This window comes from Pleurodeles waltl, chromosome 10 (assembly GCF_031143425.1).
Source record: "Pleurodeles waltl isolate 20211129_DDA chromosome 10, aPleWal1.hap1.20221129, whole genome shotgun sequence".
NCBI lineage: Eukaryota > Metazoa > Chordata > Amphibia > Caudata > Salamandridae > Pleurodeles > Pleurodeles waltl.
In genome coordinates this window covers 35,058,536-35,080,539 of record NC_090449.1, presented here as the reverse complement: position 1 = coordinate 35,080,539, position 22,004 = coordinate 35,058,536, and the positions used below count along the sequence as shown (strand labels likewise).

Below are 22,004 nucleotides of genomic sequence, written 5' to 3'. Positions count from 1 at the left end.
ACATTGCCAATTTAATAAAATAATTGTGGAAATTTCGGAGGGAGGCCTTGGTAATGTGTTTCTCCATGGGAGGGTGGCGCGGCATGACAAAGTTTGAAAGCTCTCCCTGCACTCCTGGTGGCTTCCTCTCACTGCTTCATCCCCTCTCCTGGTCCTGTGGAGCCCCGCCTTCTCTGACTCCATCTGTTAGCTTCCGGGTCCTGCAGGGCCCTCCCTTCACTCTCGCCCTCCTTCTTGTGCATCTCTCAGGCCATTGAGTGCCTTATGTTCCTTCTCTTCTGAGTGTCCCCACTTTCCTTCCTCTTCATCCTCCTCTTTCTAATCTATCACTTTATCCTGCAAATCCCTTCTCCACTCCCACAGCATCTTCTGCTCCGGTTTATCTGCTCGGTCTCCTCCTGTTCTGCTGTCTCATTCTACTTCCTTCATTTCTTCTCCATACAGTGACCCCTCCCCTCTTTCTCCTGGTATCTTACTCCTCTGCTCTGTTTCTGCACAATGAGTGGCTGTCCCGCTCTCATGTCCTCTCCCTCTCGGCCTGCGTCTTCCTATTTTTGTCTCCGCCGGTCTCTTTCCTCTTCTTGCGTAACTATCCTCGTCCCCGGTTCTTCCCTCTCATCTTCTCTCCCCCAGTGCTCCCCTGGCGCCCATTAGGCTCTCCATTCTCCTCCCGGGTGCCCGTGTTATCCGGCTCTCCCTTGAACGCTGCCTTTGTTGCTCCTTGCCTCGTGGCCTGCGCGCGCTCCAGTGAACATTGCTCAGGCAGCCGCGCGCGCTTCCAGGCACATTTCCATCTGTCCGAGGCCGGCCTTGGCTCCCCTCGCCGCTTCCACAGGCTATTAATAAGGCAGCGGGGCCTGCGTCAAAGCGCACATCAGTGGAGGGGCGCTCATTCCTCCCGCAGTGGTCGGGGCCACGGCTGGGCTTTGGGAATGGGTCACGCGCCATCGAGGTACAGGCTCCCCCGTGCTGGGGACAAGTGGGGCCATGTTGTGCATTATCGGACTCGGGCCCCTAGAGAGGTGCACAAGGAGATAGGAAGCATCCCTGGCAGACATGCTCTCAGCTGCACCATGCTGCAAGGGGCTCCAAGCCCAGTGCTGGGCTCCACCTCGTCAACCCAAGAATGTGGTACTTCCTTGCAAACTGCATTAGGGTGACCAGGTTTTGAAAAGAACGGACAGGTTAGACATAAAAGTAGGACTTAGTCTGACTTTTATACCCAGCCTGTCCTATACATGTGTGTGGGTGTCGCGGGTGGACCTGACCTTTGCTTCAAAAACAGGGACATTTATGTAAAATGAAGGAAAGACAGTCCTCTGAAAACCGGGGGTGTCTGGGGACGTCTGGTCACCCTAAACTGCAGCGATGAGTGAACCGAGGTGGTGGAACAACAAGCAGGCCTGATATACTCTGTCTCGGTGGTGCGGTGTGGTCGAGTGACTTCACGAATGGAGGAATCCACACTTCTCCGTGGTGGCCAGCATCTGTGGCTCACACTGCACCCCCCGCGTCACTTCCTCCTGCTCACGGAGCACGGGCAGCTGCCATGCTGTTTCCGCGCCAGGAGCCTTATAAATGATATACATATCGATCTGCGTGCCCGCGGTGCGTTAGCAAACAGGACTGAAGGCAAAGGGCTCGTTTACACTTTGGAAGGAACTGAAAATCCTCCACTTTCTGGAGAAATCGCTGCAGAGTGAAATCCACCAGATGAATGTCCTCCACCACAGGGATGGCCGAGTCTAAAACACAGTGACATCAAAGCATCGCGACACCGGTCAGTGAAAAATACTTGAACCTCAATGAAAGGAAAGCGCCTCGATTCTGAAAGCGCTACACTTGATAGAAGTCTGCGGCAAAAGCGCTGCTAACAGGAGCCCTCAGCGGACTGAAGTGACCCAGGGGACATGCTGTGCTCTGTGAAGCGCCTAAATAAATAAGTTGTTAATTATACACTGAACTGTAATTTATCCTTCAGGCCCCCGCTTTTTTGTCCAGAATCACACAGTGCGGTTTGTTGGGGAAGCCAGGATTGATACTCAGGCATCTGGTTAAACACTGTTGTGGAGCGGACCTGCTGGCCATTCCAGCCTTCAATGTCTGTGTGTGCGTGTGCGTGTGTGTGTGTGTGTGTGTGTGTGTGTGCGCGCGCGCGCGCCCGCGCCAAGGAACCACCACTATCGGTGGCTCTGTGACCCTGCCATGACCCCTGTCCATTCTATCCTACATCTAACTCCATTTCGTAAATGAATACATTGAGTTTTATGAGACTGGAGCTGCAGTGAGGGGGGCTCGGGGGCTTAAGTCTGTCGGTTGCTGTGTTCCAAGATGTCTCACACTGCAGAGTCCTCTCGAGGAGGGGTGTTTGGGGTGTTATACCCCACTAATAAATGTACTCTACAGTACAGGTGTTTTAAGTCCGGTATGGTAAGGTGTTTGTTGGATTTCACATGGGATTTTTATATACAGACGCGGATAGAAACACACACACACGCAAAACACACTGTCGTCTTTATTTTAAAGGTCCTAAAATGGTTATTTTACAAAATATTGAGTTTTAGGTACTGCTAACAATCCACACTCATCTCCCTTCCTATTGGCCCTTAAGCACCCCAACCTGCTTCTCATATAATGTATTTTAACCAGAGTGGTTGTTGGAAAAAAGTCCCCACTCCCCCCGCCCCCAATCTTACTGACCAAGCCACGCCCCCTGGTCCTCCGCTGCAGTGCATCACGGGTAGACTGGGATAGTTCAAACAACAGAGGTTACAGTAGCACTTCTTTTGAAAACAAAGAATACAAAAACATATTTTGCAAAAATATGAGTCAGAAAAATACACCGTATAAAACATCTCTCCTCAAAAACAATGACCAGCATTTAATTCCCGAGTCAAGCAAGGCTCAACTCTCACATGCTTCAGGACTGGGGATATTTACTCATCTAACTCCTGGCATAGTACAGATGCGGCAGGTGCTGATAGTGGGATTAGGGGCAAGTCCTATTTTTGTTTGGAAGGTGATTGCATAAACTCTATATTCTGGAGTATGTATATTTTAAAAAAATGCCTCTGCAGTCTTTGTCACATAGTACCTGCTATTCGAACACAGGGATGCCCCAAGGCTTGAACGTGGGTTTTACAATTACACTTGGGATTTGATGTCATGTTATGTTATGCTATGCTCTGTTATGCTACATTACGCTATGCTAAGCTATGTTATGTTATGCTATGTAACATTTACGCTATGCTATGTTATTTTATGCTATGCTATGTTATGCTATATTACATTACATTTACGCTATGCTATGTTATTTTATGCTATGCTAAATTATGTTATGCTATACTCTGTTATGTTATGCTGTTATGTTACGCTACGCCAAGCTACGTTATCTTATGCTATGCTACGTTTTGGTTACATTACATTTAGGCTATGCTATGTTATGTCATTTTATGTGATTCTATGCTATGTCAGTTTGTTTTATGCTTTGCTCTGTTAGCAAATAATAACATATGTCATGTTATGCTATGCTATGCTATTTTATGTTATGCTATGTTATGTTATTTTATGCTATGTTATGCTAAATTGTTATTTTATGTTATACTATGCTATACTCTGTTATGTTACTTAATGTTATGCTTTGCTCTGTTATGCTATGTGATGTTACGCTACACTAAGCTGCGTTATGTTATGCTACGTTTACGTTACATTTAGGCTATGCTATTCTATGTTATGTCATTTTATGTTATGCTATGTCATTTTATGTTATGCTATGCTCTGTTATTTTTTATGTTATGCTATGTTATGTTAACTATATTATGCTGTGTTATTGTCTGCTAAGTTATTTTATGTTATGCTATGCTCTGTTATGTTACTTTATGTTATGCTATGTTTTGTTAAGCTATTCTACGTTATGCTCTGTTATGTTATTTTATGCTATGCTATGTGAGGTTATGCTATGCTATGTTAAGTTATGCTACGCTATGCTATGTTATGCTGTTATGTTATTTTATGTTATGCTATTCTCTGTTATGTTATTTTATGTTATGCTATGTGTTAGAAATGGGGTCTCTAGTTGGCAGTCGTTTTGCACCCTGTCCTAGTAGGGACCCTCACTCCAGTAAGGATAAGGGAGATACCCACTCAGATAAACCCTGCTCACCCCCTTGGTAGCTTGGCATGAGCAGTCAGGCTTATCTCAGAAGCAATATGTAAAACATTTGCACATAACACACAGTAATAAGTGAAAACACCACAAAGGACACCACACCAGTTTTAGAAAAATAGCCAATATTTGTCTATATAAAACTAGACCAAATACGATAAAAATCCAACATACAGTAATAAAAATATGAATTCTGCAAGATTTACTCAAAAATGCAGTTCCTTAAAATCGATAGCTCCACCTGGGGCTATCACGGCGTCTTGATCAACAAAACAAACAGTTCAAGCCGGCCACTGCATTGTGGGCCAGCTACGGTGTCGGGAAGACCCACAAACAGTACCTTGGATTTGCAAGGTGTTGTGATCCTCGCGGTGAGCTCCAGAGAGCGGCGTCATTGACATCGCAGTGTCGGTTCTGGAGTCGGTACAGGAGTCGTTGGGCCCTTGAGGTCACACACGTTGCGGATCGAACTCCAGGCTGATGAAGTCAAGTGCGCCGGCATGAATGGCGTCGGGGCTGCGCTGCAAAGCGGGACGATGCGATATGCGGTGCCCATAGGTCACAGTGCAGGCAGCGGCTTGGTGACGGCATCCAGCGGCATCGGGGAGACAAGGGTCGCGGTGCGAAGCGGGGCAATACGACTCCGTGTGGCGTCGGCAGGTCACAGGGCAGGCCAGTGGCGTCGTTGGCGGCATTGCAGTGGTTTCTCCTCTTGAACAGCACAAAACACACAGTCACCAATGCTGCAAGTCAAGGAAACTGAAGTCTTTGGTGTCCCTGAGACTCCCAGGAGGAAAGGTCTACTCCAGGCCATTGGAGAATTTTCTCAAGCACGACACACAGCAAAGTTCACCCTTTGCACTCTTTTCAGGCAGAAGCAGCAACTGCAGGCCAGTCCAGCAAAGCAACACAGCAAAGGGACAGTACTCCTCCTTCAGTTCTTCAGCTCTTCTCCTGGGCAGAGGTTCCTCTTGGTTCCAGAAAGATTCTAAAAGTCTGGGGTTTTGGGTCTTCTTCCCAGTTCTGCGTTTGAAGTTGGCAAACTTCAAAGCAAAGTCTCAAGTGTTTGCAAGATCCTTCCTTGTCCAGGCCAGGCTCCAGACACGCACCAGGGGGTTGGAGACGGCATTCTCTAAGGGCAGGCACAGTCCTTTCAGGTGTGTGTGTGACCACTCCTCCCTTCCAGCACAGATGGCTAATCAAGATATGCAGGCTACACCCCAGCCCCCTTTGTGTCACTGTCTAGAGGAGAGGTGTGAACAGCCCAACAATCAAACTGTCCCAGACGGGGAATCCACAAACAGGCAGTCACAGAATGGATTAAGCAACAAAATGCCTACTTTCTAAAAGTGGCATTTCAAACTATCAATCTAAAAAAACAACTTCACTAAAAGATGTATTTTTAAATTGTGAGCTCAGAGACCCTAAACTCCACATTTTTATCTGCTCTCAAAGAGAATCTGCGCTTTAAGGATATTTAAAGGCAGCCCCCATGTTAACCTATGAGAGAGATAGGCCTTGCACAGTGAAAAACGAATTTGGCAGTATTTCACTGTTAGGACATATAAAATACACTAGTATATGTCCTACCTTAAACATGCACTGCTCCATGCCCATGGGGCTTCCTAGGACCTAACTTAGGGGTGCCTTACATGTAGTAAAAGGGAAGGTTGCGGCCTGGCAAGTGGGTACACTTGCCAAGTCGAATTGGCAGTTTAAAACTGCACACACAGACACTGCAATGGCAGGTCTGAGTCATGTTTACAGGACTACTAATGTGGGTGGCACAACCAGTGCTGCAGGTCCACTAGTAGCATTTGATTCACAGGCCCTGGGCACCTCTAGGGCATGTTACTAGGGACTTATTAGTAAATCAAATATGCCAATTATGGATAAACCAATCCACAGTATGATTTATATGGGAAGCACTTGCACTTTAGCACTGATTAGCAGTGGTAAAGTGTGCAGAGACAATAAACCAGCAAAAACAGAGTCCAAAACTAGGAGGTCAGAAGGCAAAAAGACAGGGGAGACACGCTAAAAAGCTGCCAGGTCTAACACTATGCTACGCTATGTTATGCTATGTTATCTTATGTTATGCTACTCTATGTTATGTTCTGTTATGTTATTTTATGTTATGTCATGCAATGTTTTGCTCTGATATGTTATTTTATGCTGTGCTATGCTATGCTATGTTGTTTTATGTTATGCTATGCTCTATGTTATATTATGTTATGCTATGTAAATCTGTTATGTTATTTTATGCTATGTTATGTTATGCTATGATGTAATTCTCTGTTATTTTATGTTATGCTACATTATGTTATGTTATACTATGCTATATCATTCTCTGTTGTATTATTTTATGTTATGTCATGCTATGTTATGCTCGGTTATGTTATTTTATGTTATGCTATGCTATGTTATGCTATGCTGTTATGTCATGCTACACTAAGCTCTGTTACGTTATGCTATGTTACTTTTCCTCTATGCCATGTCATGCTATGCTATAATATGCTATGTTATTTTATGTTATGCTATGCTATGTTGCGTTATATTGTGTTATGATATGCTATGTTATACTATGTTATGTCATGCTACGTTATGTTACGCTACGCTAAGCTTTGTTACGTTACGCTATACTACGTTACGTTTATGCTATGCTATGTTATATGGTATGTTATGTTATGCTGGGTTATGGTACGGCATAGGTAAAGGAGCTTAGCTCCCAAGTAATTATGAAGGGGCCTTCAGATTTGCACTCCTTTTTGTCACATCCCTGAAAGAACCAGAAGACTAGTCATAGCGCTTTCTAAAGCTCCTTAACAAACAACAATCAGACAAACACGTGTATTCGGTGTGCCATTAGAACCTAAAGATTTGATTACTGTTTACACAGAGTGCGCATAACTCTTGAGTCTAAACAACTAAATCATGCAACTTATCGATGTATTTAAATACACATTTTTTACTTTTCTTTCTGTCACCCTACTATTTCTAACAAAGGCAGTTACTCTGATTATTTTAAAATTATCTGCTGAGAATACTAGTGAAAGCAAATGAGATCTAGAAATAGCTTTCTCGTGAGGGCCTCAAGCTCCTTCACAAAGACGCAGACCCCACACAATTGTCAAACTGTTAAATCTGTGAACATGGCCGCAGCGTATGAAAAACCTACTACAACCTGAGATACTCACCGAAACTAACTGCAGGAGGGTGAACTGCCTGTTACACACACCTCACAGCCGTGTACCCACGCATACACACACATACAGCCATGTATGCGAATAAACACAGACACCGATGCACACTCCCCTAAATTCACTTCAGGACCTATTTATTACTTGAGTGGTAGAGGCGGTGCAACATGTCACCTTGCCGCGCAGCCCTGCGTCACAGGGAACGCGCAGGAATGCACTATAGTATTCCAATATGGCGCATTCCTCTCCTTTCCCCTATTGCCTATCACCAATGCAGGCACCATTGCACCATGGTGCAAGGATGTCTCTGTTGTAGGCAGGATTGTTTTGTGCAGGGAGGGGCACCTTCCTGCACAAAACAATCCCAAGAGGTCTGTTACTCTTTCTCTGTGTGCTGCAGAACAGAGAAATAGGAAAAACTATGCAAAATAAGAATATTTCTCCTCGTGACGCCTGTCCTGGGGAGGAGTATCTTTTTAGTGCATTCCCATGTTTGCCAGATTTGGCAATGCCGATGGAACGCATCTGTTGCACAGATTGATGCAACGCAGCGACTTCTGCTTCACTGCATTACTCCAGATTTGTGAAGCCATTCAAAGCCACGCAAGGCCATCTGACTTAAGTTTTGGTTGGCCCTTGAACCGTGGTGCGAAAGCACCCAAACCGGGTCATAAATATGGCCCTTCTTATTTTCCAGCCTCTCATTAGCATTTCCTGTTAAACTTGCAAATTATCCAATCAGGAAATCAGCAGGTGAAGAAGGAATGAAGCAGAAGTCCGCCCAATCCAGATGCTGCGGACAGCTGCCCGACAGAACCCAAGTGAAGGATGCTTCTCATGGTCTTTTTTTAAGGTCAGGAAATGAGGATACTTAAACAAAAATAAGCAGTGGGAGAAAAAGCATTACATTGGGTGCACTATTTAGGGTGGATGGTGTGATGTCCTTTTTTCTGTCCGTCGCTGCCAGGAAAAACCAGACTGTGGATGGATCTGTGTGCCTCCAACATAAGAGCAAAGGCAAGGGAAGGCTGATCAGAATCAACCTCTCACACCAGGAAGAGAAACACCTCCGAATATCTTTTTGTCAGGAAATTAAGTTACTCTCAAGAGAAAGAAAACAATTAAATTGAATGGACCTAAGGCAGTGCTCACAGTCTGGAATAACTGGGACAGTTTCATTGAAGTTGTGCTGTACCTTGAGGACCAGATGTACTAAGGTTCTGTGCAGGTGCTCACGCAATGCAGAGGGATGTGGTGACAGCACTGATCAACTTTCATGCACAAAAGGTTTTTTGAGCCAGACATCTCAGTGAGCACAGTGCTAAATGGCATTGCATGAAATAGTGATAACTGATGCAAATTTGGTGTTACGGGCATGGATTGGTCAAGTGCACTGAGGAGCTACCACAACGCCCTACCTCCCAATGAAGTGCAAAGCAGTATAACCAATTGTTGCATGGTATATTAAAAGCCTAATGAAGTCAGGTGCAAGTGATGGGCAAAACTTGGGGTACGCCATATTACGTGATTTACCCCTGGGTAGTCAATTGTACTCAATGTTGCTACTCAGAATCCAAAAGTAAATCAGTTGCATACTCCTGGTCTGGGGTGAGTAATGCTTTTGCTTGTGATACAGAGAGATATTCACTTGTTACTGATATCAGAGAATGTGTATTATCAAAACATTAATTGAGATCTTTCTCTACAAAGGCTCTTCTTCTCAGAGGGCTGGTAATGCCAAGTCATGTGCAAACAGGATTTTTGCGCCAGAATTGGGATTCCAAGTAATGTGGGAAATGTTACCCTTTTTTTACTGCATAAATGTTACCAGATCATTGTGGGATCTATGCTGTAAAAATGAGAAGACAAATGAAAAAAAAAAAGATGATGGACGGAATGCTGAATAAATCCAAACATTCACCTCCAGTCACAGGTCTAGGCCTAAATCCAATGTGTTTTTTTGTCCGCCACTCCATTCCATTTTGGACCCGGCCATATGCAAATCAGTCTTGACCCTGCTCCCCATGGGTACAGTCCAGCCCGAACTGCCAGGCCATGTCCTCCTTGGACTGGAAACAAGCATCCTGGGGCTGGTTTTAGGGTATCACCACCTTGAGGGTGCAAGGAGGATCTAGGATGCAAGACTTTATGTATGGTATCATTGTTAATTAAGGTACCAAAGAAGGTATGTCAAACTGAAAATATGCACTCATTTTGCTCTAGGTGCTAGAATCAATCCATGTGGAAAAGAGTTATGAAAATAAAAGAGAACTTACAGGAGGAAGAATAGTTAAAGAAGCGTGCAAACATAATGTAACAGCAGTTTTCATCCTGAACTGAGGCTGTGGGCTGAGATACACTTTAATGATTAAATGATCTCTTTGATCAGATGTTGTTTTAGATTAATTAGTGATTGTCCAAACCTTGCTCTTGATGCTGTAGAGTACATTTCCTTTATGTTAAATAAATAATAAGAAATGAATGTGTTGACATCTGTGGAGGTTTATGTTTGTGAGCCACATAAAACTCTTCCTATGTACCACATAACTGTATCAATAGGTGCCCCTAAGACAAGATAAATAACACAGAAGGCAAAATCCCAATAGGGTTGTTTCTGTCCTCCATGCCACTATTTTAGTTATCTTCTTTGCATAGACCTCCTCTTAGTGTATATATGGAGTCTGAGGCAGCAGTGTTGTAGTAATAATTGTGTGGGCACAGCTGAGAAGATCTTTCACATCTCAGTGGCAGTCCATGCCAGGAGCAGGACAATATTGTTGTCACAGATTGTTCAGCTTAGGTCTAGTGTATTGAATCATTGTGTCTAAGATCACTGAAAGAGTCAGTGTCAGAGGCGTGACAAGACACTGGGCTGTGCATTCCTTCTCGCGTCATGTCATAAGAAAGGGGTGAATGTCAATGGTGGATAAGTCAAGAAACAGGTATCTCATTCTATGTGTCTAAGGCACAAAGGAGTCAGTTTCAGAGAGATATGCCTGACTGACATTTGAGCACATCAACCTTCTGAGGTGGTGTAAAGGGTCCCAGTCAGAAGAAGAATGCTTTTCATATAAATGGTTACACTGACATATGGGCAGATGGAGTTCTGTGTCTAGGGCCACACTAGGAGTCAGAGGCAGGGCAGCGGCTGATGGGCAGAAGTTCAGTTTTTGGGAGGTGGAGCTCTAGATCCTAGGTCATTCCAGGACATACCAGCCAACAGTTACAATCTTCAAAGAGAAAGTTTTTGTTTGAAATGTTTTAAGATTTTTCACTCTCCGAATTACTTCCAAAAAGTGTTGTATTTTGGCAAGGGACATAATTATAAAAGATGATAAAAATCTGGGCAGAAGTGAGCTTCAGCCAAAAACAGGGTGTCATTCTTTGAAACAGGAAGGGTTGGCAGGTTTGTACTGGGGACAAAAGGCAGGAGAGGAACCATTGAGGCTGTTGATACAACCAAAGGCCCTTGGGAAGTTACACATGAGATGTATCTATGAGGACATCTATCTACTGAGCTACAGGACAAGTGTCCAGCAGGAGGAGTGAAACTATGCTGGACCGAGGATACTTACAGGCAGGTGCAGGACACAGAGGGTGAGGAGAAGGCTGTGTTTCCGGAGAGGATGGAAGGACGGCCAGACGAGGAGGAAGAAGAAAAAGAAAGTCGATACATACTTAGCCATTACTTACTGTCCACCTTCTTCTCGTCGGGAGCGCTCTTGCTCTCTCCGTTCTGACGCTCGCTGTGCTTCTGGGATAGCCGCGAGGACATGGTGGCCGCGGTGGCCACAGCTTTGAAGCTGCGCTTTCGCTTCTGCACGTTCTGCTCGGGGTGGAAAACGATGATGTAGACCTTGGGTACGTAGAGCATACCCAGAGAGACGGAGGCGCTCAGGCTCATGGATACCGTAAGAGTGGTGGTCTGGATGTAGATCTGCAACCACCAGGACAAACAACGGACAAGGACCATTATTAGTTTATGCTAAGTAGGATCTCACCTAACATTGCTATAACAACACTTTTAACTATAAAAAGTGATGGGAAACCATTGTCAGAGATATCTCCAGACCATGTGCCTGATTTAGATCTTGGCAGAGAGGAATACTCTGTCACAAATGTGACGGATATCCCGTCTGCCCTATTACGATCCCATTATATCCAGTGGAACTCATAATACAGCGGACAGTATCCGTTTGTGACGAAGTATTCCCAGTGCTTAATTTGTAAATAAAAACGTGCCAGTGCCCAGAGCTCTCCTCTTAAACACGTGGCTGCTGCAATTAAATGTGACAACACAGAATACTGAGGCGGCGTAATCCTGAAGCCACCTCGGGCCTCTTCAATTCATATACAGCCACTCCCTGCCCCTTCAGCTCACTCTTGCAGCTTTTTGCTTTCTATCTTTGTGACGCTTTTTCGTTTTACTCTTCCTCCGTCTTTCCCATATTTGTCTTTTGCTCTCAGCAAATGCTTGAGGTAGAAGAATAAGCGCCGGCCCTCAAAAATAAGTGCCGGTGCTCAGCAGCGGAAACAACTAGCACAAATTAAGCACTGAGTATTCTCCTCCACCAAGACCTATATCAGGACCCATGTCACATCATAGCTATCACATAGTTCCCCATTCAGTAGGACATTGATACTACTCCAGTAAGAACTGGTAGTAGGATCCTTGTGCTGCTATTAAATAAATTATAAAATCCTATTTGGGAAAATTATCCTTTTTTAGGATGAAAACTTATTTGCAATAGACTGTCTTGAAAGAACAATACAAAACAACATTTCAGTGACACCAATCACATTACACTCCTCCGAGCCTGTGTTGAGTTGGGTGTAAACTTTTTTTTATCACCAGCTGATTTCAGTAGATTTATCTTATCTTCATCCCCAATTGGCAGCAGACGTCCTTTATCTTCTAACAGAATTGACTATATTACCCCGCACCGCTTACTGACTTGGCCATTGACTCACTTTATCCCCTAATAAATTGGAAGCAGAACAGCCTTATTTTCTATAGAATTAACTATATGTTTCTTTATTCCATATTGATTTGCCATTTGTCTCTCTTTAGCCTTTAGTGAATTTGCATTATGCTCTCTTCATCCCTGCTAAAGTGATATCGTACACCCTTTATCCACCCCGAAATAACATTAGTCTTACTTTGTACTGACACAGCCACCTCCACAAGCACAGACAATTGAAAATGACTCCCTTTATCACCCATTGTATTCACATTAGACTCCCTTTTCTAACAGTTGATGTTTCCTACTCACTCTTTCTTTCACATTTAATTGGCCACAGATGCCCTTAAGCTTACTGATTCGACCTCTAACACATATTATGCTTTCAGTGGACCGCAATCTTTCCATATTGAATTTATCCGTGACTCCCACTGTCCACTTTTACATTTCCACTATTCTCTATTAAACTTACCATAAGGTACAGAATTTCCTCTACAGTAGGGTGATCTTACTCTAGGCTTTCATTGGTGCATGTTGAATGTATAGCAGAATCCAAGCAGCCTCTGTTTGCTTTGCAATATTGAATTGACAGTACTTCTCCTGATCCCTGGTTGAATTTACAGCATTCTCCAGATTATCACTACTGAATGTATCATAACCTCCTAATAATCCTGTTTCATTTACAGCACAATACAGCACATACTGTCAAATGTATCATCGCTTCCCTTTATGTCCTATTGAATTTATAAAGTATGTCATATATCTTAAGCACAGTTTAATGCAAAAGACCACAGGTATATCCCTGCAGTCCAGAGCTACGGGCCAATCCTTGTGGGGCAATCTTTCAGAAGGAAGTGATGTCACTTTGGGAAAATAGCACCATTGATTAGTGCTGCCAGGATTATCAGAAGGACATAATATCTCTTAATTTGGGAAACTGACACCCATCCCCTGCGTTCCTCTTCCAACATATAGCACAGGAGAAGTGCTGTACATTTTGAAACTCACATTATTAGCTTTCTAAAAGTGTTATCGAAAGTAAGAGCAATATTTATATTCTTTGGTGCAAAATCTGAGAGGATGACCCTCATCACGAAAGGCATTGGGAGCTTCACCTGCAATTTACTTGAAAACTGTGCCTTTTTACTGACCCTGAAATCATTTGAAAGTGGAGGTAATAGCAGATAGGTTTACTAAGATGTCTTTATAAAGTCACGTGGCTTTGGAAATTTGTCAGAAGGTGAATTTTGCAACAGGTTTCTGTAATTAATATACCACAAGCCCAGTGGCTCTAATGAGCAAAGCAATACTGCCTGACAACTGAAAGATCACATCGTGCTTCTGAGACACATACTTGACAATGCTAAAGAGGCAGCATAAAAGAACAGCTTAAAGATTGCATGTACAATATGAAGAAGATGTGAAGGTTGACAAAGAAGAAGTTGGTAATTCATAGAAGTAGGAGATACACAGGCAGATAAAATACCCCGGAATTAGCTGGACATAAGGTAGGTGGTGCCAGAGAAAGCGCTATCCAGACTTCTGTCTTTAGTCATTCTTGAGTCAGGAGATGCAATATGAGTTCAAGTTTATAGTCGGTGAGGCAGAGGTGGTTCGGAGCAGGAGGGAGAGGGCATTCCAAAAGATTAGTTGTAAGAAAACTGAGGCTCTCATTAGGAGTCTGGCGGTCCTAGGACCGCCAGACTCGCGATGGCGGTCTGGCCTCCACATTACAACTGTGGCAAAAGCGTCACGGTTGGACTGCCGGCACTGCCACACTTTGGCCAGCTGACGGCCTGGCGGTGCCAGTGGTCTGAATCTATTAGCGCTGCCCTGGGGATTACGACCTTCTGTGTCTGCCAGCTTTTGCATGGCAGTTCCACCACCATGCAAAGGATGGCAGAGCCGGGGTGTTGGGACCCCCATGGGCAGCCCCGTCACTGCCCATTATCTTGGCATGGGGAGTTCGGGTGCCCCAATGGGCCGCCCTGTCACTCTTTTCACTCCTGATTTACAGGCAGTGAAAAGCGTGACTGGTGCTGTTGCACCCAACGCACTGCAACATCTCCGACGACTCGATTACGAGCCATCGTCAATGTTGTGGGTAGTTTCCCGCTGGGCCAGGGTATGGAGAGTGGCGTGTGATCTGAATAAGGGTGGGAAATCTATACAGTTCTCTCTGATTTTGAGACAGCCATACAAGGGTGGTGTTGGTGTGAAGAGGTGGGTGGGTGTCTTGAAAAGCTGCAGAATGTTTGTGTGTGAAAATGTATACTCTTAGCAAGAAGGGAAAACATACATTTGTGTATTCCCACCAGTAATTCATTGCAATAGTCTAGTTTACTGAAAACCAGTACATTTATTGGAGGTGTTGGCGCAATGCAAGGAGGACCAGGATTGGTAGATTTTCCTGAATACAGAACAGCTAGCAATAAAGGTATGTGTGGTGAATTATTCAAGTAGGTTTCAATGTTTAAGTAAAATTGCACTCCAACAGTCCTGGCTAATGTGTGGGTGTCAGGATGTTGGCAGTGTAGTGCCAGCCAGTGACTAATGGGATATTTGTGCATCTGGCGGATCTAGGGGAATTCCTAGGGATTTCACGTTATCTTTACAAAAGTCTATATTGTTTCTGTTCGTATAGCAGGACAGCAATGTATGTTGTTTACTGGATTTACCAATAGCAGTTCAGCTTTGCCATTGACCAGACAGATTCACATTTACATTGAGTCTATGTTTTGAGTGCAAGATAATTCACAATATCTCTAGCCAATGTCAAATGCAGCTATTATTCGCTTATGTGTTGCGAACTACGTAAAGAAATTTTAATCATGCCATTATTGGGGGAGAAGTAAGATGAATACTATTGGTGACAATGTTAAGCATTATCACCCACAATACCAGCCATAATGTTGTCCATTATGTTGCTAAGCAGGGAAAGATAATCTTTCAATCACAACTGAACTCTGACTCAAGTCAAGCGCAATTGTTGCATTTATATACCCAGCACATGGCAACGTAATCTCTATAGGTGGTAATCAATGAATCAATCTATCAATCTTTATATCAAGACATGTCCCATGTTATACTTTCTCTGTTCCATTGTGGTTGGGTTGTTTATGAAATTCCATTATCATGAAAGAGTGGTGTGTAATTATTGTTCTTTAATTTGTTTAATTGCAAAATCAGTTTAATAATTCTCCCGATAAAATCATTTTGTTCCCAATATGCGTAGAGAAATAGAAAAATGGCTATTTTATGAATTGAACTTGAAAATAAAAAGCCTATATTAACATATATTTGAAATGGAAATTGTTGCATTTTCTCTACAGGGAAACACACCTTCAACTGATATTGAGATGTGGTATGATGTCATGAACCAAGCCTTTCAAGGTGTAACCCCAGTCACATATGGAGAAGGTAAATGATAAAGTGATAGTGATAAAATGTACATATAATAATTTATTCTTTCGTCATTTTTAAATGTAATAATAAACTTAATTTACAATCAATTAAACTGTTAAACTTCTAATATTTTTTTTTTTAAACTTTAAAAAACTGTAATGAAACACGTTACTCTTAACACAATTTATTAAATATTTAATAACAATGAAAATGTTGAGAATTAATATTATTTCAAGTTTTGTTTAAAATTAGTTACTCTTAAATTAAAATAAAATCTTTAAACTAATTCCATACACGTTTAATATGATGTCTTAATGTGCTGTAACATTTTATTTGATTAGTTGTAGGTAAACGATAAATATTTCAAATGAAGTTAAATGTATTTTATAAATTAAAATATTTTAAATATATTTTTAAAGATTAATAAACTTAAACACGTTTCCCTATATATTCTTGTAAAGAAATCTCCAGCATAGAGGCAGAAATCTCCACGAATAAGGTGCAAAGTTACTGACTGTAACTTTGCACTTTTAAATCCTGTTGTAGGAAGCTCCACCCACTGATTTGAGGGGGTAGAGACGTGCAAGCCTACACCTAGGTGTAAATATCCACTCGGAAATGGTGAACAGCAAAAAGTGGAGTGTTAACCCTAGATGTAATAGTAAATATAGATGTATGTATTTATTGTTGTGAATCTAGCCTGGAATTTGGTGTTCTCATGAAACATCTTTACCAATGGCCTTCTCCTTCTCCTGATGTTTTACCTGAGTATCTATGCAAGCAGATTTAAGAAATCTTATCCCATTTTCTTATCATTGTCATGGTTCAATAGTAGTTCCCTATGCCTGAGTTTTGAACAGAGATTGGTGATGCTAAAATCTGTGCTTACATAGGGTTTATAGGTGTGTGTCTGTGTATGTGTGCGTGTGTGCCTCTGTGTGTGTGTGTGTGTACGCGTGTGTGCATGCACATGTGAGAATGGAGGCATGTGTGTCTTTATGAACTTTTGGGTTTTAGCCAGTGCTTAATTTGTAAATAAAAACATGCCGGTACCCAAAGCCATCTTCCTAAATACACGCCTGCTGCAATTAAATGCATGAACACGGAATACTGAGACAGGTAATCCTGAAGCCACCGCGGGCCTCTTCAATCCATTTACAGCCACTCCCTGCTCCTTCTGCTCACTCTTGCAGCTTTCTGCTTTCTCCCATTGTGACGCTTTTTCGTTTTTCTCTTCCTCCATCTTTCCCATATGTGTCTTTTGCTCGCAGTAAATGCCTGAGGCAGAAGACTATGCACCGGCCCTAAAAAATACGTGCCGGTGCTGAGCACCAGAAACAACAAGCACAAATTAAGCACTGGTTTTAGCACATTTTAATTTTCCTGAGGTGAGCTGATGAATAGTTTCACGACTTTACTGTGCTTACACATTGGCAGTATTTGTTTTCCCGCCTACATAGTAATGTAAGTGTGAAAGATTTGCGGTTTGCAAAGGTTGCAATTTAAGATCACTGAGAAGGTCGCTTTTCACACTCACTCACTGTGGCTTTTAGGTCTGGCTTGACATTGCATCTGGTGCTGACCTGATGCGATCAACAGAAATACTAGTGAGAGAGGCCTTTCAGCCAGCCGGACTGGTTGTAGGTCAACTAACCAAGCTCTCCCAAACAGCCCACAGCTATCTGGCTTCGGTGAGCCCGGATGCCAACTGGGGATTGTAGCTGCTACCCTTGTTGCTCTTTGGTAACCCTGGCCCTGCTTTTGTGTCCTTTGTTATGATAAGAACACTTCAAACAAGGCTGCATGCTGTAAGGAAACTAAATTATGCAAAAAAACATAACATTAAAAAACGCATCTTTCTTCTTTCCCACCTCGTAAATAAACATCAAAGTCTGTCCAGGATCAGTATGTATTTTAGTTGGCCAGAGTTAATGCGAAAATATAATCTAAAGCATGGCCGATCTTACACAACTGGGGCATAAAAGTATTTTGATTTTCAACTCCAGTTCCTTGTTGATGACCAGCACTTCTACCTAGCTTGCACTTAGGTAAAGCAGACATACTGGAAACATGAGCTCTGAACACGTGCAATCTAGGGCTATTTTTTTGAATAATTGTTTTACTGTCGATGTACTAAAATGCCACATTTATGGTGCAAATGCAATCTTAGCCACCCAGGTGCAGACCAGAAGAGTAATCTACAGTGGTCTACAAGAGGGGGAAGGTGGCCTGATGGACATGTTTATATGCCAGACTATTTATAACAAAAATAGCATTTGACATTACTATAGTAACCTAAATATAACTCACAAGAACTTCACTCCGTGGATGTACATTTTGTAGTATTAATTTCATCTGGGCAGTATTTCTGTCAGGCAATACTCCAGCGCGGTACTTTAGCGCCACAAAGCAGCAAGGAACCAGCAATGCGCTTACCCGATGTAATCTCTGTGATATGTTTGTGTGGGATTTGTTAACAAAACATTGATGTCGTCAGAGAGGTCCCTGGTGAGATTCTGCTCCTTCTGGGGTTTTATGCAACACAGAGGCGTTGGGACGAAAATGTCCTCTACCTGTCAAACGAGTGCTTACCCCCGACGGTGTGTGAAACTGGGGTCTGGGCTTCTTGTGGGGCACACACAGAACCCTGGGCCATCCCCTCGTCATGTAGGGTGCAGAGCCTGTGCTGCGGCCTGGGGGATGTATACAGCTTGCCCTCATAGCGGGCACTGGACCAGTGTTCATCCACCGGTTGGGGCATAGAAAGCAGTAGGTGAAGCGCACTGAGTTCTGTGATTCATTAGGGTGACAAGTCTTTTTTCTTGGTGTCAGAGAGAGTGGGGTCTGCTGACATCTCTTGTTTGAAGTTCCTCCATTATGTGAATACAAGACTCTTGAACTGACATTCCACGTGCATATCAAGTGTGTGTGTGTGTGTGTGTGCAGTGTGTGTGTGCAGTAAGTGTGTGTGTGTGCAGTGTGTGTGCGTGCAGTGTGTGTGTGTGTGCAGTGAGTGTGTGTGTGTGCGCAGTGAGTGTGTGTGTGTGCGTGTGTGTGCAGTGAGTGTGTGTGTGCAGTGAGTGTGTGGCACATGTACGGTGGCAGGGGTCTCCGTGTGGGCAGATTCTGAGTATTGGGACCGATGGGATGCATTCTGGATGCCCATGCTCTGCCCTGGCACAGGATGGAGGGTGATACATCTCCCAGGCAGTGAATCTGTATTTTCTGCACTCCTGTGGCTGGAGGGTGGAGACCCAGATACTGATGTGAAGGAGGATGAGGCACGGCTACCCTTGGAAATTCAATCATGCCCTAGAAAGGAAGAAGCTGCCGATGGTGCTTCCTAAGGGCTGCCAGTTGTTGGATGAGTGGGGTGGGGGTGAGACTTCAGTTTCCATTGTTCAAGATGACAACATGAAATAAATGTAGAAAAGTGAGATCCATCTGCTCTAATTCCATGTACTTCATGACATGACCAAGGAAGAAGTGCCCTGAAGATTACTCTAGGGACTGCCATGTGACTACAGCTTGTGTCCGCATGACAGCCACTCTCCCAGAGGTGAGGGGGCATCGCCTGAAGCCAGTACTTTCTGCTGGGGGAGCTGAGGGTCTGCTTAGAGCGCAGAAGGATGACTGACTACTGAGAGAATGAAGGAGTGTGCCTGGTCCTGCAAGAGGAAGCACTGCCGGAAGAAGAAGTTTAAAGAGAGAAAAATAGCAAAGCCAAGAGCCAACTATGTGTAAAGGTTATCTCTGAACTCCCAGAGTGGTTCTTGCTGTGAACTGCAGCAAGACTTTGAAATGACCATGCACCATGTGTGATCGGCATCCTGCGGTGTGCCTGAAAGACTAGTGCACCTGCTGCTAACACTGGGGACTGATATTCATTGTTGATGCCGAGGAGGGAGCCCTCATCAGCTTGGAGGCCCCAACCGCCAGAGACATCCATTTATTGACAACTGGCCTGGAGGCCAAGCTTGCCATCCAAGCGCCCCTTCTGTGCTTGGTCTAGGGAGGCACCTGCTGCCAAAGGCAAGTGCCACTGTATTAACCACTGTATTAATCCAACCTAGCTGTCAAGTCCTGAGTCAGGTAGCAGGAGCAGGACCACAGCACCAGTGCTTAATTTGAGCCAGTGGTTTCCAGTGCTCAGCACTGAGACTTAATTGTCAAGAGCGGTACCTCTGACAGTAAGCCACATGGTGGCACTGTTTGTCTTATTTAAAGATTATCACAACAACAGTTGCTTATTAGTTCAATATATATTAAAAATGACTAATATCTCCTGTACAAGGCCTTATTATAGCTTTGGGGGCCTGAAATCATGTCTTTGGCAATGCTGGTGGGGGCAGTGGCTGCTGCAAGCTGCAGTGGCCTCCTGATGAGGGCCCTGGCACCTGTAGTTTTACAAACTAAGCACTGCACGGCACACACCTGAACCACATCTGAAAGTCGCCAATAACCAAGGGGCCTAGACTGTGAGTGGAATGAGAGATGGGGAAGTCATTCTGCTTTATGAATTTAAGGCTTTTACTGTGCATACTTGAGCTGATGAGAGTGAACTGGTGTGTGCATCTATGCTTGAGGTCATTTGGGTGAACTGCACCTGTTCCTAATCAGTGTCCTGCGTTACGCAGCTTTGATTGTTAACACAATTAAACTCCATCAGTGGGGGGAGGTTCCGAACGGCTGTAGAGTCTCAGGTTCCGAAAGGCTGTAGAGTCTCAGGTTCCGAGAGGCTGTAGAGAATCACTGACGATCACAAACAGGATTAGGACCGTGTGTCTCAACCCCCTAATTGCACAGTGCAGTATTACCTTATGCTCTGTGATCGAGGTACTTTATTTTCAACAAGAAGATAAGCACTAGCCTGAAGAGTACGTTATTGTGTCTATTGGTTGGCTATTGAGTTCGGGGCTCTTGCCCGTCACACTACCACCAGGAGAAGCCTGTGACTTGGCCCTGAGAGTCACACGCTCAAGGGGTTGTACTTCGCCCAGTTTGCAGAGCCATAGTAGGACGAAACCCGGGACACCAAAGGCAATGACTCCAACCCCATTAGCTGATGCCCAATGACCGTCTTCCGTGTGGCCCCTTTCATGGGGGTCTGACATGGTGTACCTCAATGTTTGCACTTCATGTCTGTTTTCATAGTTAAAAATAGGAACATAAACTTTGTAGAGCAAAGGAAATACAGAATGTTATTGAGTTCAATACGTGTAGCAACAAATTTGACGGACACAAGCACATATAGCGGGAAGCACCAAGACATTAAGGTCCCGATTTACTGTTAAGGATCAGGTTTACTAACATTTTGCATCGGGGTTGTGTCATTATTTTGATGAAGCCCCGACAGAAAATGTATTTCTACTAAGCCACGCAAAGCACGATTTGTGTGGCTTTGCATGGCTTTGTATAAAAAAATTAAAATTGAGGTAGCTCATACTGCTGCCTCGCATTACCTTGCGTCAGGGAGGCGATCCACGGTTAGAGCATTAACGTTCCCATGCATCCACCCACGGATTCCAACACAAACCCAGATTTTCTAAAGTCTGTAAACCTGGGTTTGCCCCAGAATGGTACGCCTTCATGATGCTGGTGTAACTGAGGAGCAATATCTTTATTTACAATGCAGGTGCTCGTGCATCGTGCCGCATGGTGCTAGACTGCCACCAGCGCAAGGAGCGGGCAGAAGAGGGCCTTACCTTTGTAAATATGGCACCTTTCTGCTCTCTGCCTTTCACACAACGCAGCTCATCAAGTTCCCTTGTTGCATTACAATGCATGAAAGTTTATTAAATCCGGCCCTAAATGCTCTTTGGTTTTCAAGAGCACAGGAAGCCATTCTTCCCTCGCCCTAAAGCATGCGCAGCTCCCCACCAGACCAAAGGGCGCCGATCCCTTCCATCTCTGCAGCAAGGCCTCGCTCTCTCCTGGCTTCACACAGACACCAAACCATGCTCCAGATGCAGGGGTCAGAGGGCACGCCACCCTTCCATCTCTGCAAAAAGAACAGTTGATGGACGGAATGCAGAACCAATCAAACATTCACCCCCTTTCACAGATCTGGGTTTAATCCATCAGTGTTTTTTGCTCACCATGCTATTCCAGTTTGAACCCAGCCATATGCAAATCAGATCAGTCTTGACCCTGTTCCCCTTGGGAGCAGTCCAGCCCGAACTGCCAGACCAGGTCCTCCCTGGACCAGAAACTAGCATCCTGGGGCCGGTTTCGGGGTATCACCCCTCTTCTGCCAGGCTAGCTTGAATCTGG

The 22,004-nt window shown here is 44.1% G+C and overlaps 1 protein-coding gene and 1 long non-coding RNA gene across 3 annotated transcripts in view; one reads left to right on the top strand and one right to left on the bottom strand.

Annotated features, from left to right (window-relative positions):
• The window catches only part of LOC138260997 (metabotropic glutamate receptor 6-like), a 202,891-nt gene that overhangs the window by 20,986 nt on the left and 159,901 nt on the right, over window positions 1-22,004 (bottom strand). The window contains exon 10 of the mRNA XM_069209587.1: window positions 11,059-11,302. Coding sequence (XP_069065688.1) covers window positions 11,059-11,302 — 244 coding nt within the window. The remainder of the gene's footprint in view (window positions 1-11,058; window positions 11,303-22,004) is intronic.
• LOC138260998 (uncharacterized) overlaps window positions 1-22,004 on the top strand; it is a 111,250-nt gene that overhangs the window by 37,013 nt on the left and 52,233 nt on the right. For both annotated transcript variants that reach the window (XR_011199038.1, XR_011199039.1), the window contains exon 2: window positions 15,659-15,746. This is a non-coding gene — a long non-coding RNA (uncharacterized lncRNA). The remainder of the gene's footprint in view (window positions 1-15,658; window positions 15,747-22,004) is intronic.